Genomic DNA, 18,307 nt, shown 5'->3' on the forward strand with positions numbered 1-18,307 from the left:
TAAATCCTAAAGAATTTACGTTTCTAACCTAACTCACTTAAGGCCATTTTTTTTTTTTTTTAAATAACCGTAACATCAATTGAGTTAATTAACAAATAAGTAACAATAATTAAATAAATAACAATAAAACAATTACACTAAATTAACAAATAAAACAAGTAAATCCAAATAAACAGGAAATACTACAATTAACTTAATAAAAATGCAATTAAATAAAATAAATAAATTCCAGAACTGTTCTTTTAAAAGTAGGGGTATTACAGTATGGCACCATTTGAGGCATTATATGGCCGACCATGTCGATCGTCTGTTTGTTGGATGGAGGTTGGCGAGAGTAGATTCTTGGGTCCAGAGTTCATCAAGGATACTTCTGAGAATATTGCTCTTATTCGGGATCGCATGCGCACTGCTTAGAGTAGGCACGAGAGTTATACCGATCGTCGCACACGTGCTTTAGAGTTTTAGGTTGGGGATTAAGTTCTACTCAAAGTGTCTCCTATGAAAGGAGTGATGCGCTTTGGGAAAAAAGGGAAGTTGTCTCCGCGATTTGTCGGTCCATTTATGATTACGGATCGAGTTGGAGCTATTACTTATCGGTTGGCACTTCTGGATAATTTGGATCGTGTGCATAATGTGTTTCATGTTTTCATGTTCCGAAAATTTCTGCGCGATGAGGATCGGTATCAACATATCGATGTTAAGGAGATTGAGTTGCAGACGGATGCAACTTATTTGGAACTACCATGTTGTATGGTCGACCGTCGGGATCAGATCCTTCGTAATAAGGTTATTCCTTTGGTTCGTGTTCAGTGGAGTCATCACAATGAGGCTGAGTCTACTTGGGAATGGGAAGATGTCATTCGCTCGTAGTTTTCTGAAATATTGGAAGAAGGTAAGAGCGAATTCGGAGAACGGAATTCCTTTTTGTTAATGGGGGAAGAATGTAATACCCTTAATTTTAAAAGGATAGTCTCGGTAGTTTATTTTAAGGTTTTATTGTAATTTTTGCATTTTTATGTGGTTATTTGGCTATTTGCTTGGTTGTTTTGTTTGTTATTAATTAATTGTGTTAATTGCAGTATTTGTTTTATTTAATTATTTGATTCAATTGTTTTCTTTAATATAATTAATTGTTTTTATAGAACTTATTGTTTTCCTTTAAATTGAATTAATTGTTAAATGGTTTAATTAAGTATTAATTGATTTATTATAATTGTTTAAATGTGTAAATAAGTGAATGGATTAATTTACGGTTTTGTTATTTCCTGTAGTCGACCTAGTTTTCCCGTCTAGTATTAGGACTAGAATTAGGGTAAACTTATGTGCCTATAAATACATGTATTAAGGTTCTGCCTAGGGTTTTAGAACCTTATTCACGAATATAGAGGCAGAAAAAGAACAGAGGAGGGGTTACAGTAGGAATCGTCGGAGAACTTAGGAAGACGATGGTGTAAGGTTAAAGGCAAGTTCTAATCCTAACTCTTTTCCTTTGACTCGTGTTCTTTGCATGTCTAATGCAACTCCAAGAATAAACAAAGATTAAAGATTAAACTGAATTGCATGTCTTTGATGTTTTAAAACTGAACGTATTCTTATATTGTGTACTGTTTATTTTAGATTCGTTCTGGTGTAAATCATAATCTAATTCATGTAAATTGATGTATAAAGATTTTTTAATTAGTCTGGAACACATTGGGAAACACTAGAGGTAATCTGGATTACAGGGTTGAGTGCTTTAAACAATGAGTGTTCATAAGTGAGTAATTGTTCGTTCTAGATTCTTGTTGCATAATTCGTGTTTTGGTTGACATTGGTGAATAAATAACGAATTAAATTACTACTGGATCACACTGGAACTTAGTTTAAACATCTAGGTATCTTAGGAATGGAGGCAGACCGTCGGAAAACCGCCGGAGTTGAAAGAGACGAAGAACAGAAGGAGAGCCGGCTCCCGTTGGAGGGGAGCAGGCTTCCCAAATGAAAGAGCAGGCTCCCTCAAGGAGGGAGCCGGCTCCAAAGGCCATGGAGGCGGCTCCCTCCAATTTTTCATTTTTTTTTTTGGTTTTCCAGCGACTGTTTGGCTACGGTGCGTATATTTTTGAGTTTTCTGTTTCAGGAAGAAGCTATATTGGGGTGTTTTGAGATGATCTAAGCCTTAGTAAAAGCTTAAGAGAGTGGGTTAATGTAATACCCCGATATTTTAAAAAGGATTTATTAATTAAATTAATTTATATTATATTATTATTATTATTTTTAAGTGATTTGTTTTATTTAATTAGGTGCATGATAGTTGTGATTTGTTTTATTTAATTAAGTGCGTAGGTAAATTGTATTGTTTTAATTAAATTATATATTTTGTAATTTTATTTGTTAAATTTATATGGTGTTTGATTTGTGGAATGCTAGTTAGTGAAGTGTTTATTTGATTTGCGTGATTTTATGTTGGTGTAACTTTATTGTTAATTATTGGTAGCTATCAAATTTAATTTCATTATTTTAGGTATTTAAGTTATTTGGATTGGGATTAAAGGAAGTTGGACCAACGGATGTGGTATTGGGCTTGAAGGAAGCCTTGTTGGGTTAATTGGTAAAGGCCCGTGGTTGGGAGGATATTTAATAATTATCTTTGCATAATTATACCTATATAATTACATGTGTATATTAATTCATTATTAAATCATGAGGAGGGATATATATGTCAATATAATTATATATTGATATATATAGGTATATATAATCTATTTATACTAATGGTTATATATGGAAGGTAATATATATATATATATATATATATATATATATATATATATATATTTATATTAAAATATATGTATGTATATATATTATTTAAAAGATAAATATTATTTATTTTATATGATAATAATCCTAATGGGAAAAGGATGTAGGTTTTTGGATGTGTATAAATAGACACATAAGACTTTAGGGTTAGGAGTTTTTCCACGTTAGAAAAATAAGAGAATTAAAGAGAGAAGAAGAAGGGCTAACGAAGAGGAGGCCGGATCAAAGAACGTAAGAGGAGACCGGATTTGGAAAAGAAAAGGCAAGTTCTTTTCTACTTCTCCTCTTAGGGCTCATAAGCCTATCACCTTCATTATCAAAATTATAGTTTTATTTTATTTTGTGGAATCAAAATAAATTAGTAATCAGATTATTGGGGTCACATTTATTGTTGGCATATATATAGCTTTAATCTTTTATATACATGTATGTGCTATTAGGATTTTCTAATTTTAATTTCTGAAATTTTTAAAGGTTGATTTAATGATGGGTAGCATGATTAGTTATATTATATGGTGGTTAAATTATTATATATGTTAATGTTGGCCTTAAAATATTACATATAGTATTTGAGTGCTTCTGAAATTTTCTGGATATTTTATACATATGAGTCGTATTATTTGTTTTAGTTTTTTTTTTTTTTTCCCTTTGATAAAATTGTTGGTAAAATATATACACTATTATGTATAATTTTTGGTTATATATATATATATATATATATATATATATATATATATATATTTATATATACTGGCAACATACAAATCGGCGCATGCACAAAAAGGGGTTGGATTTGGTGCGGCGCAACACACAGTCTTTCTTGTGCGCCCAAATCAGGACCATCATTTGGTCCTGATAACAAGAGAATAATCCAATGTGGATGATTACATGAGAAACGGTTGCACTCGCTAGGTTGGGCCGTTAGATGAAGATAAGGGGTGTAGGATGATTCAGTGTGTTGCGGTTGTATAAAATTTGTGTGCGCATTAAATCTGGACCATAGATGTGGTCCAGTCAACAGGAAAATGATCCAGTGCAAGCAAATACACTAGAACGCAGAAGGCTAGCCAATAGGAACAAGCCACACACGCGCCGAGAGTGGCTCAGGCGCGTGAGGGCGCGTGCAGGCGCGTGGACGCGCCTGCCGGTAAGGGGAAGCGCGTGAAGGCGCGTGGGAGTAGTCTAGGGGTATGTGGTGGCGCGTGGGGATGCGTGGGAGGTCCTGAAAAGTTGCTTGAGACTCTGGTGAATTTCCAGTATTTATCTTAAGCGTGTCAGGGTTAAAATTAATCATTAAAGGGTGTGTTCTTGATGTTCGGAGAGCCTCAGAGTGTTACTAAGATACCTAGTAGCATTTAGGGGTATAAATACACTTAATTAAATATTTTTGCAATGAAAGGAGGTGTATATATGTATATATATATATGTAGATATGATTTTAAATAGTCAACGATTGGTATGGAATGTATGATACACACATATGTATATATTATAAAATATATGTGTATATATATTATTTAAGATTATTAAATATTATAAATCTTGTTTGGTATGACTTGATTCGTGGATGGTATGGTTGATTTAAAATCGTAATAGATACACGGTTATTAAATTAAGGACATGCTTATTATATGCATGTGAAGTCTATAAGTTTAAAGTTAGTACATGGTTGAATTGTAGGCATGGATGAGTTGCCAAAGGCTTTGATATACTGCCTTATTGGTTATGAATAAATTTCATATATGGGAAGTATGGTTGAATTGCTAATTAATTGCAAAAGTAAATATACGGAAGGAAGCATGGTTGAATTGCTAATATATAAATAAATATATTTATAAAAGGCATGGTTGATTTGCCGGTGCATATTTATATTGCTATATGTTTAGATGACTAAATTACTGTTTAGGATGGAGTTAAGGTGAGTGGGGTTTACTTTATGAGAAAATTATAAAAGGGGGGGCTTGGTCTAGGTATGTCTGATAATTAATTATTGGTGAGTGGTTTTGACAATTTAATGCCCTATTAACTGGTAGGATTCTTGCACTATATATATAAGTATTTATATATATTTGTAGCGTCGTATATTAAAGTTAAAGCTTAATTAGGGATGGTTTTGGTAAAGATGATCTGTTTATTGGTTTTCAGACGCTTGGTAGAGAGAACTTGCTCGTAGGGTTTAACCCGCGATTTATTTTTCAGGTTGTAGAAGGTTAAGTCTCAAGGTTGAGGATCCGCAGCTGGAGGACTTATCCATTCCTTCTATTTACTTAAAAGTAGGATATTAGTTTTGTTTCAGTTGATATTAGTACTTATTTGGTTGACATTCTAAATAGTAACTTTTGGTTAAGGGGTCCTTGAGTTACAGGATTCCCGAGTTGTAACCATTTGGAAGTTATTAATGGATTTACTATTAATTGGTTTTCTTCAGCGTTTTATTTTATTCTTTATTTCATTTTGTAATCCGTGCTTGTTTAAATACTTTAATTGGTTTGATATCCCCTGATTTTGTTCGCGGACTTGATCAACCCGTGTTCCGAGATTAGGGGGTATTACAGTTAATGCATAATAAACCAATAGATGTTATAACCTAAACAGTAATTAAGTTTTGATAAAACTGTTACTACTTCAGTTGTGGAGGATTTTAAAATTACCGAACCTCAGGTTAATCATTCTCTGTGAATGGTAATTTGATTTTGTATTTTTAATAGTAGACAAGCATGATAATTAAACATAATTTTTATTATACTTGTCATGGAATAATGGATGAGGAGATGGATTGTCTGCATTCTCAGGTATTGGATAATTCTGTATCTGTGATTTAGGATGAGTATGATAGTTTATTTAATTATATTATGGTTGTCATGGAATTAATTGATGTATCTCATTACTTAGATTTGTCAATTACTGGCGTAAGCATGTAAATTTATAAATGTCTATTTATGCTTATATTTATAAATGTCTATTTATGCTTATTATGGATCAGTTGAGATGTGCATTGATTATTTGTTGTATCAACTGCTGGATGTTTGAATTGTATGCACCGATATGGGACGGTGACATACTAGGTTTGGATTAGCTCGAAACGCTAAGTCCTACCTATATCGGAATAAGGGAATGGATTATAAAAATAAAATCCTACTCATATGTAAGTCTGGGTGGCTAAATAGGCTGAACGACTAACTGGATTTCTTATGGATGGATATGATTGGACTTTAAATATATTTCTATAGTACCGCGATTTGAGCTTGAGTCTCAGAGTTGTCGGTTAGAGAGCGTATATGCAGTAGGATGCGTAACTGAATATGCTAGGTTGAGGTATACCCTGTTAGGCTTAGGTACTCATGCCCACTCAGGTACGCTTTGCATGTTGCCTTCTATTCAGGCTGAGACCTTTGCATAGTCCAGTGACAGTCGTGTAGCGTGGATATATAAATATATACGGATTATATAGCTATTATTGAGTTGGTTAGAATGTATATGCGTATCGAGTCTTTGCTTGGATTGTAGTAGGATAGAACTTGTTCTTGGGCCTGACCCACTTCTATTTTTTCAGGTGTTCGCCAATTCTAGACTTATTAGACCTGATCGTGCTGAGTAGAGACTATCACTCACTCTTCCGATGACGTAGGACTTCTCTCCATGGTTTACTTTGGATGTTCTTTTAGTAGTTTCATTTCAGTTTGGATTTTGATTAGGGGTCCACTATAGATGAATTCCCGAGTTGTTTAAACTATTGGAGGTTTTGGACTATTGATTTTTCTAAACATTTAATTTGAAAGGATTTTATTTTAGAATTCATTCAGCTTTTATTTATTTCTTAAATCATTTTGTAATTTGTGTTCGTTTTAAATATTAATTGTTTGATATTTCTTCGGGTTTGAGCTTGGCCTGATCAAACCGTGTCTCGGATGGGGTATCACAAGACATGGCACAGAACAGTCTCAAACCCCAATTTTAGCATCTAGAACAGATGCTAAGTTCTGTGATCAAAACTGGATGGGAAGGTCCATATCCGTCACATTGTCTAAGCATTCTCACAATTTTCGTTGGAGAGACATGGCACAGAAAAGTCTCAAAATCCAAATTTAGCAATCTAGAATGGGACAGTAAGTTCTGTGATCAAAACTGGATGGTAAGGTTCATATCCATTACATTGTCAAAGCATTACTATAAACAAAAGCACCCCAACAGATGTAACCGAAGTGCAACACATACTTATTTCCTTGTTTTAAAAGGAACAAAAAAAGAACAAAGTACAACAATTGCATATATGAAAACTAAAAATCTAAGATGAATTATAATATATATACCATGCTATCAAAAGCATCAAAAATGAAGTGTAAAACGTTTAAGAGGTAATTGCAACTAAAGAATAAAGCAGTATAGTTAACAGCTAAACATTCGTTAGAGATGTATCCAGAAAGAGGTAGAACCTCACTCATTGATACAAGACTTCGTCAAATTGAGAGGCTTGCCTAATCGGTTGATTTTAAAAGAAAATCCACCGCGGATTCTCCTGTAGAAATTTGGCTTTACAAGTCTACCCAAGACATAGGCCCTTGATCTCATCACAAACGTCAGATTCAATGGCACCGATATACTCCCAAGGTGGTCTTTTGCACAATAAAGGAATGGAACACCACCATACAGTGGGACTTGATTCCCTAGAACCACTGCTACTACCATCCGCTGACTCTTCCTTGACTGATGAAACTTTTTCACCTATTTAATTTGTTCATCAATGAAATAAAGAAATAAGCACTATATGGAAAGAAGAAAAGTTCAAGAATGATCCTGTGTAAGAACAAAATACTTTCACATAAATAATCACAGGTGGGCTTATCACTTCGGAGGAGCACAAGTAACATAGATTTCAAACATGGGACAATGAGAGGGTATCGTATTCTGACAAAACAAATAAGATCCTAACAAAAAAAAAATAGCACATGAACACAGCAAGAATGGCCTCCTGTGACAAGATTTGGACACTGCAGTACTAACGTTTATGGAAATAGATCCTAGTCCAACAACTATATGTATGCGTACACCATATAGGGAAAAAAAGATGAATACGCAACTCCTGTGACAAAATTCGGACGCAGCAATACATGAACAGTTATGGAAATGGATGCAAGCCCAACATTTATATGTGCGCGTGCGCATACATGCAAGGGGGAAAAAAATGAATACAGAACTCCTAGAAGAAATTAGGATGCAACAAGACACTAACATAATATATGTGTGTGTGTACATAGTACATATATGCATATAGGGGAATATATATTTATATATATAAAAACTTAAACTTGCAGAATGTGGAAGATAAAGTGACAAGTATCAATACTTAATAATACTTTTTTAGGTAAGTAATATACTTAATAATGATATTGTACATCCTATAATTACGAATCTCCAAACATATATTAAAAAAAATAAAATAAAATAAAATAAGACATCATTTTCCTATTTTAAAAAGTCCCAATTCATGCTCAACTAATGGAAAACTGTTCTTGATGTTTGTGATTGGCCAAGTGTCCAAACTTATAGTTCATTTTCAATCATGAAAACATCCAAGGAGTGCAGAATTTTTTTCAAGGAATGTCATGGTGTAGACATGGCTAGTGTTTATGGTACTTTGAGAGGAAGGTAATCTTTAGCCTTTGAGAGAGAAGAACAATAATAAATAAAAGGGTAAAGTACAGAGACATCCCTGAGGTTTGGGGTAAGGACACTCAGAGAAAAGTTTGTCTATTTTTGGACAATGACACCCCTTCAAGTTTGAAAAATGGACAAAGAGACCCTGAAGATGGTGAATTGACCTTATTATCCTTTGAAATAAAATTAGCATTTTAATTGACTTAAATACCCTTGGATTAAATCCAAACCCATCTCAAACCCGAACCCGAACCAGCCTGTGTGTATATTATACAGTTCACCGGAGGAGAGAGGAAGAAGGGAGATGAGATGGATGGTGGTTGTGGCTGCGATGATGGGTGTAGAGAGGGGGGGCAGCCATAGTTGAAGAGATGAGGTGAAGAGGAGAGAGAGGAAGAAGGTAGGAGAGAAATTGTGGTGATGGCTACGACAGTGGGGTGGCGTCGTGATTGCCGTCGATTGCATGGAAGCTTTAATAAGAGCACATACCACAGTTCGAGCCCAAAGAAACAGAGGGTTCACCAACAATGATGAAAGGGTTCATACACAATTCAGAGCCCGAAAATCTATTGTAAGCCCAAATGTCAAAATCAAACAAATTTCAAAGTTTAGGTTATGTTTCAGAGTACGAATTGGTGTCTTAAAATTGAAAAAAATTCAAGCCTTTTAATTCACAACATTTTTTTTTTTTTTTTTTTTGGGACTAATTACAATTTCTTACTTTGTTTTTGTTGATTTTGTAGGAGAAATTTAATGATACACGAAGTGAACACACTGCATCAATACATAGCAAAAGGCTTTCAGCATCTTTGGACATAAACACCGCTGAGGGCAGTCCAAAGATTGTGGAAGTGGACACTAGCAAGCCCAAATCAAGATCCCGGAGAACCAAAACCTGGGTGTCAGATTCCGGCGACGACCCATTTGGCCAAACACTTTCCTTACCCTTCCCATGTCGAATTTCGACCCGTTTATCAATCCCCGATCACCGGAACTTCCAAGACATCAATTAGGGACTAACCGGCGACGAATACCGGTTCTCCACGACCCAAAGCACCCCTTGGTTTGTAAATTCTGGCGGGTTTAATGCCCGGTGACGCCGGCAAAAAGCGTCTGTGTTGATACTTATTTCCAGCAGTACACAAATTATCCAAATTACATGGCGAGTACACAATCATTCAAGGACAAATTGAGGTCCCAAAGTGCTCCAAAGCAGAGGCCTAAACCTGAATGATGGAGTCCAGGAATAGCCTAAGTGGGGTTAAAGGCCGAGCTCCAGCGAGGTCGAGGAGGTAGCGGTGGCAGAGCTCTTCTTCGGCGTCTTCGGTTGGGGGTGGTGGTCACTGGTTGTTTGTGTGTATGTGTTATATATATCTATATATAAAGAGAGATGAAAAGGGTAATTTGGCCATTTAAGTTTTTGATATTTTATAATTAAAATTCATAAAATAGTAAAGGGTAAAGTGGACTTTTCATTTGACTTAAGGTTCTATTTGGATGATAAATTTTACAAGGGGGTGTCGTTGTCCAAAAATAGATAAACTTTCATCTGTATGTCCTTACCCCAAACTTCAAGGGATGTCTTTGTACTTTACCCTAAATAAAATAAAGAATTAAATAGCTAACTAGCTGTTAAAAGTTAGATATAAAATTAATAATAGGGAAGTCCTTATGTCACACGCATAAATTGATCCCTCCCATAGGGCATGACTTTGTCTTTAGAGGTCATACAGTTCTCACTGAAATGGATTATAAGGAACTTAAAATCAGAACCTCCCATATCACTTGCAATATCATGAAGAGTAGCTAGTTTCAAACTTTAATTGTCCTCCCTATTAGAGGATTCTACCATGTTTTAGGGGTGAAAATTTAGAAAAATATCCTAAATTTTGTGCCACAATAAACAAATGAAAAATGATAAAAGCGTCGAACCAGTTATTAAAACCAAGAGTTTCTATCTTATTGATTATCGTGTGAGAGTTCTTGTTGGGGCACTAATTAATGATTAGAGCCACCAAAAAACGGACTTGGGTATCATTGCATTACCATAAGCAAATTTAACAATACTTGATAAATTAGATGAGTCCCATGTGAAATTATATGTTCCATGAATTCAAGGATGACACCTTCAAATATTGGCAACATGCAGGGCACAGCCTGTAATTCACTCAGACCAAGACATGAATGTGTACTGCAGTCTTTGCAGCCTTCAAAATCATATCTATCAAGGTAGGTGTCAGTGCTACATTACTCTCCAGAGTCTCAACCAAAAATTATGGTATTTCAAAATGATGGTATTTGAATAGGAGTGCAAAATATCGAACCCAGTCTATAATTTCTCATTTTATCTCTGATTATTCTCTTAAAATTATTGCATTAGGAAAAAACAAAAAAAAAAATCCAACAATCGCAGGCCGGCTGGCAGTATTCCGCAAGCCGACGAATACCACGAGCCGGCCCGCGATCGCTAATGGGCCCATCAAGTATAGCTAGGCCGCTGCAGGGCCTTTAGTGCTTTGGCTCGCCTAAAATGGGCTATCAAGAGCCCGCTACGAATGGCCTTAGACCAAGGGTGTGTTTTCTTGTTTTCCGTTGTCAATCCTTAAAAAGGAGAAGCAAACACAAAAATCATGTTTAGTAATTTGTTTTTATTTCCTCTTAAACATTTCTCATTTTTGTAAAAGAAAGAGAAAACATCAAAATAATGTTTTTTTGTTTCCCTTGTTTTTTAATCAACAACTGACATTACTCTTCCATTAATACACAACCACTGACATTACTCAATAGTACTTTCTTCTTCTCTTTAATCTTCCATTAATTACTTTACTCTTCCATTAGTACTTTTTCATTATTCTCTCTTCATCACAGGGCTCACGTCTCTCTTTCTCTCTTCTCAGAAAGGTACGTACTCGTATCTCATTCTCTCCCGTATTTTTTTTTTCTTCCTTTTTTTGATTGTTGTACACGTGTGGGTTTTGGATTTAGTAGTTTTTTGTTTTGGATTAGGAGAAGAATCAGTCTTGCTAGTTTCTTGCCCTGTATTTTTTTTTTTTTTTTTCCTTTTTCTGATTGTTATACATGTATGAGTTGTGGTTTGTTTTCAAATTTTTTTGTTAATATATATGTATATATAAAATCTAATTTTATATTCTATATATATACATTATACAACTGTCCGCTTATCTTGCCCTGTAATTTTTTTTTTCCTTTTTTATCTTCACCTGTATTGGTTCTTCTCTTTTAGATTATATCTTTTATTATGATTAAAAGTTAGATTTTGATAGATGAATGAAAAAATAAATTAAAAAAATTTTCAAAAAAATAAATATTTTTGTTACAAATGTTTTACTAAACAAAAAAATATATTTTTGTAACAAATGTTGTACTAAACACTGTTTTCTGTTTTTACTTTGAAAAACAAAATTATGTTTCTATTTCTTTGCGACTGCAAAAACAGAAAACGAAAATGTTACTAAACGCATCCTAAATTAAGTGTTTCAACTTTCAAGTACTGCTACACGTGAAAAAAGGGGGAAAAAATTAAAAAATCACCTTATTTTTTTTAATATATTCTTTATGAGCTTTTATTTATTTAGTAATTTAATTATTAGATACCAACTTACCCTCTGATTTTTTTTTTATATATATAATTTAATATAAAAATGCAGCAAACAATGCCTGAGATATTCCTTGTTATTTATTTATTTTATTTTATTACTATTCTCTTATAATTTGACACATTTCTCACTTTTTCTTACCTGTGAAGGCAAGTTTGGGTTCTCAGTCAATTAATCCTCCATTTTGCAGTTGCCAACATTAACTAAATGGTGCTTGCATCTTAAATTATAGTAGGTCTAAGGAGGTAGGGAAGTTGAACACAAATTGTAAGACACCGACGACATAATACATCAAATCTTATTGATTGGTGTAATAAATTCTACAAACACAACATATAAATAAGACAATAATTTTATAACTCAACTTTTCTAGAATTACACCTTTCAAATTTCAATAAATAGGTACTATCAATATAGAATTAAAATAAAATAATAATGGTAATAAATAAGACATAAAATAATTAGGGAGGCAATATTTACACTCTAATCTTAAAAGGAAATGATACTTTTAACCATAACTTTATAATTAAATTATTATTCTTCTTAAATACCACAACTGCCATTCCCTCTCCAATACTTATTTTTTTTGGTCTCTCGCAATTTTTAACCTTCGGCTTGAGAAAAAGTATTAAATACCCCGAAGGTATGGTACCCCAGGGCAATAGTAGCCTTTGAATCATGAATGTGATAGTGGGCCCCATCATATTCAAGGGTTCAAATGACTGGGGTATCATGGTTTTTTTTTTTCATGTTGTAAGATTTTTTTTTTTTTTCTTCTATGATTTTTAAGAATTAAATTGGGATGTCTTTGAATATTGAATTTCACCTAGTTGATGATAAAAGTCCTATATAATTTGTCATAAATTATTTTATTTTTTATGCTTAATAAATGATATCTTTTATAAATAAAAAATTATAATAGAAGAAGTAAGAAGGTAAAAAAGTTAAAGTTTAAATAAAAAATAATAGTTAAAGTATTATAAAATAAGACGATACTTGTCTGATCTCTACTGACCATTGATGTGTTCCAATCATAAATGTACATATTGTCTATTATTTCAAAATTAGGAAATTAATAAATAAGAAAAATAATTTTTTTTGGAATAAATTCAATCACTCTATGTGTTTTCCTTATTTATTATTTTAATTTTGTAATTACAGACATGGTGTACATTTATAATTGGACTATCCACAAATAAATAAGCAAGTATTGTCCTATAAAATAATGGGTGAAGTATTAATGAGCTCATGTCTTTCTAGTCATTTTCTTTTTAAAAAAAAAAAAAAGAAGGTAAGGACTGTGGCTAAAATTGGTATGGAAATATTGCCAATGCCTCCCTAATAATTGGAGTATCTTTTATCTCTTTATTGCTTTTCCTTCCCTCCCTTCTCATAGACTGAAAAGATTCTTCCCAATTTTTTTATCATTTGTCTTCACCTGTTCATATATATATATGCTCCATATAGATGGTAATATACATTATACACACTTTAAAGTAGTTTAGTATAAGGTGGCTTACTCTTAATTTAAAATTTTAAACTGTTAGATGGTGTTCATTTATTTATATTCATTAATTTTCAATCCAAATTCAATACGAGACACATCTAATATTTAAATTTGTAATTCCTTTGTTGTTATCAAGCTTCCTTACTATTCGGACTTGTAGATCAAGATAACTCAAACATTTTGCCTGTATCATTTAAATTATAATTTTTTAACTGAAATAAAATTATAAAACTGAGTGTTAATTAATTTGTGTGATAAAAATGCCCCACATAATTTGTGAGGTAAAGAAAGAGCGGTGAGGTGATATTATAATAAAAGTTTAGGCACGGAATTCAGGGTTCTAATATATCTTTTTAATTTGTTATTTTTCAGTTATATATGTCTAAAATATTACTACTGTTCTACTGAAATTATTAAAAAAAAATTATTATTGCCTCAAATAATTTTCTAGATCCGGTTGTGAAAGAGTACAAAAAAGTCAAGGATGCACTGATATTACGTTTGGACATTCTCCATTTTCAAGGATTTCAGAATCAAAGTCAATTGTTGGCATTAATTGACGATCACTTCATATATATATATATATATATATATATATATATATATATATTTACGTTTTCACATTCTCCATTCTCAAGGATTTCAGAATCAAAGTCTATGGTTGGCTTTAATTGACGATCACTTCATATATATATATATATGACGTCATCGTACTTACGTCACTGATTACACCTCAAACAATGATCAACTAGGATACTATGACCTATATAATAAGTGTATGTGTGACATGTATGCCCATAAACAAATGCTCTTTTATAGGCAACAATTACGTTCATTCATCCAGCACATTGCTTACATACCAGTATACGTCTCTACCTCTATATACAAATTATATATATATATATAGATATATAGAATTAATAGTAATATATACTACTAGTAGGTGAAGTAGGAGGTAGAAGAAGGTGGTCTCAAAGCGGCTAGCCATGGAACCAAAAATTCACCACCAAACCTCCGTCGAAGGCGTACAACTGCAAGTCATTACTGTGGACATAGCAAGCCCTAAAGGTGAGGCTGAAGGCTCACACCATCACCACACACAGACACAGCCCATCGCACAGGACGCTTGGCTTCCCATCACATCGTCCCGAAAAGGCAACACCTGTAACTCCGCATTCCATCTTCTCTCTTCAGGGATTGGAATCCAAGCTCTTGCACTTCCAATTGCATTCACTGCCCTTGGATGGTAAATCACCTAATTTCTATACCCTTTTTATATGATATTGAATTAAATTATAACTTAGCGCACACTCACATACACACATATGAGTATGAATTAAACCATGGTTTGGTTACTGATTGAAGGGATGGATCAAACAGAGGAAAACAGAACAATTGATAAAATTATGTTGCTAACATAAAAACAAAGTATTATTTGGTAGCCCTTTTGGACTTGAACTGATTAAATTGGATTTAATAAAGCCGACTTCACATGTTTATTGACTCGTTGGGTCAACTTCTATATGGTGTCAGGTTTTGGGGTATTCTACTATTGTCTCTGGCATTTCTATGGCAGCTTTATACCACTTGGCTTCTTGTAAATCTTCATGAATCAGATACTGGAATTCGTTACAGCAGATTCCTCCACCTATCAATAACAGCCTTTGGTAAGTATGTGTATAATTTATAGGGCTTTGCTGATATGTGTATAATTTATAGGGCTTTGCTGATCACGACTTTACTTTCGTTTGTCCTAGGAATCAAATTCCACTGAATGCATTAATTACTTAAATTTTTATTTTAGTAAAACTCTACAAACATTACTTTTTTAAACAAATATATTCTTTTAAATTATCTAACCTTTCTTCTTCTCTCTCCTTTTAATTTATCCATATGAAGAGGTGTGCGTGTTGTATACACACACACATGTATAATGAATTATTTGTTTTTTTTTTTACAACTATCCTTCTTTAAATGGATTTTTTTTTAAAAAAAACAAATAATTCATTCACCAAGATAGTTGTAAAAAGAAATATACACGTGTGTGTGTATATATATAACTAATTTTGTATTTTTTAAAAATCTCAGAATCTATCTTGTATATAGATTCTTTTCTCGTTCTCTTTTATTTATTATTATTTTTTTTTTTTTTGGATTTTGTTCTAGCTCTTTTTTTTTTTTTTTTTTCAGAATTCATCTCTTGAGAATGGATTATCCTAACTATAGTTTTTTTTCTTTTTCAGAATTTATTCACATAGCAATAGTTATTTTATATATATATACACACACACACGCACACATTTTCATATATATATATATATATACATATATATATATACATACGCACGCACGCGCAAACACATTTTCATATGGATAGATTAAAAGGGGAAAGAAGAAATGTTAGATAATTTAAAAGGGTATATCTGTCTAAAAAAGTAATATTTGTAGAGTTCCACTAAAATAGAAACTTAAGTATTTAATGCATTTAATGGGATCTGATTCCTATACTGATAGAACAAATGATTGTGAAGTCACAACAACGAAAGGTGACTGTAATTAGTAAAGTCCTAATTTATATACCTTTATTAATATATATATATTAATGTGTAAAGTTGTTCCCTTGAAGCCGATCATGTGTACATTTGACTTTCCAATGTCACGAGGGGAGTAGCACTTTATATATGTATATATGGGCGTATGTACAAGAGGAGCTAAAGAAGATGTATGATGATGTGTGGATGATTTCAGGTTTAAAATTGGGCAAGTTTCTTGCTATATTTCCAGTCATGTATCTATCAGGAGGTACATGTGTCATCCTGATTATCATCGGGGGAGGGACCATGGAGAGTTTCTATCAAATGGTGTGTGGGGATGGGCGCACGTGCAATTCCGAGACATTGAGCGGAGCAGAGTGGTTCCTGGTTTTTGTATGCTTGGCCATTGCTGTGGCTCTGTTCTTTCCCAACTTGAATTCGCTAGCTGGGATTTCAGTGATTGGTGCAATAACAGCTATTGTATATTGCACACTGTTGTGGGTTATGCCAATTGCAAAGGGTAGGCCTGATGGCATAACTTATGATCCATCTAAGACAGCCTCAACTGACATGGATAGGATTCGAGGTGTACTGAATGCCATCGGGCTCATTGCTCTTTCTTTCAGAGGTCACAATCTTGTGCTTGAAATACAGGTAAATCATTCAATCGTGAGTCATTTGAGTCCAAATTTTGGTTATTTTGAAGTTGTTTAGGAGTCCAGATCCTCTGGCGTATAGCACACGTGCTATACTGCAATTGATCGTGCCATACATGTGAGTGTTGGTGGCCGTCCACTACTGTACAGCACAGTGCTGTTGATCCGGCCTGTTGTTCAGACCACTGCCCTGGTCTAACCTTAGGTGTCCCGACATGGGTTACCTCTAATTGCTACTAATTATTGTAAAACTGCAGCAAATTATAGTGTTGTTTCTTATATTGATGCAGGGGACAATGCCTTCAAGTCCAAAACATTCATCAGTTAAACCAATGTGGAGAGGAGTGAAAATGTCGTATCTGCTGATTTCATTGTGTATGTTTCCCCTTGCAATAGGTGGATATTGGGCTTATGGTAACGCGGTAAGCAACATTTGCTTTGATTTGATTTTCCTTTAGCTTCAAAGATTTCTCTCATATACTTCCATATGTGTAAAGCAACTGCAAAATGATCTCAAGCAATTAACGATGTGGCTTGAACTAATAATGCCAGATAGCAAATGGAGGGAAGTTGGGCCAGAAAGCTGCGACTGCAGGGATGTTGAGCGCGTTCTTGAAATTCCATAAACACAACACCTCAAAGTTTGTGATGGGCTTAATACATGTAATAGTATTCATTAATTGTGCAAGTCTATACCAAATCTATGCAATGCCAGTGTTAGACAACTTGCAGCGCATATACGTCACCAAGAAAAACAAGCCGTGTCCAAAATGGCTCCGCTCAGGGTTCAAAGTCTTCTTTGGGGGAGTGACATTCTTCATCTCCGTGACTTTCCCATTCTTGTCAAGCCTGGCACCTATCATTGGAGGGATCGCACTGCCTTTAACCTTTGTTTACCCATGTTTCATGTGGATGGCGATCAACAAACCCCGTCCACATGGTGCAATGTGGTGCCTTAACTTAGGGCTTGGCTGTTTAGGCGTGACGTTAAGCTTCTTGATAGTTGCTGGAGGTGTGTGGAATGTGGTGAGCAGAGGTTTAGATGCCAATTTCTTCAACCCTTACTAAGTAAGGGCATATATCATAGAGAACAATGTATGAAAGTTGTTGAATAGTACTAACTCATTTTTCCCCATTATCATATTTGAGGTTACTATGAAAGTTGTTGAATAGTACTAACGAATCTGCTGAATTTATGCATTTATATCACTTTGTATTAATCAAAAGACATATAACTAACCAGAGAAGTTAATACCTACCAAAAAAAATAATAATAATAATCAAAGATTAGCTTTTTCTGAGTTTGAAGAACTACAATTTGGTACTGCGAAGAACAGTCGAGGCATGTGTTTGTGATTATAGGTGAAGTGATTTTATATTTTATTTTAAAAGCTAAGACAAAGATCGAAAGTTGTGTGGAAATCTGGTTTTAAGTAGATCATTTGTCAACAATGCACTAACTCAGTGCTACACATGATCTTTAAATTGGATGTGGTAGCATGAGCTTGTCTCCTGCAAGTGGATGACTTAAATTGCAGC

At 33.8% G+C, this 18,307-nt stretch overlaps 1 protein-coding gene across 1 annotated transcript; it reads left to right on the forward strand.

Moving 5' to 3' along the window:
• Positions 1–14,394: 14,394 nt before the first annotated feature.
• Positions 14,395–17,909, forward strand: LOC132293806 (lysine histidine transporter-like 8). Its single transcript, XM_059791433.1, has 5 exons — positions 14,395–14,824; positions 15,112–15,245; positions 16,327–16,766; positions 17,059–17,190; positions 17,321–17,909. Exons 1-5 carry the CDS (start codon positions 14,565–14,567, stop codon positions 17,834–17,836), a joined length of 1,482 nt encoding a protein of 493 aa, XP_059647416.1. The 5' UTR covers positions 14,395–14,564; the 3' UTR covers positions 17,837–17,909.
• Positions 17,910–18,307: the final 398 nt, after the last annotated feature.

This window comes from Cornus florida, unplaced genomic scaffold, assembly GCF_030987335.1.
Source record: "Cornus florida cultivar Cherokee Brave unplaced genomic scaffold, ASM3098733v1 CherokeeBrave_3.0.0_Hap2_Chr02, whole genome shotgun sequence".
NCBI lineage: Eukaryota > Viridiplantae > Streptophyta > Magnoliopsida > Cornales > Cornaceae > Cornus > Cornus florida.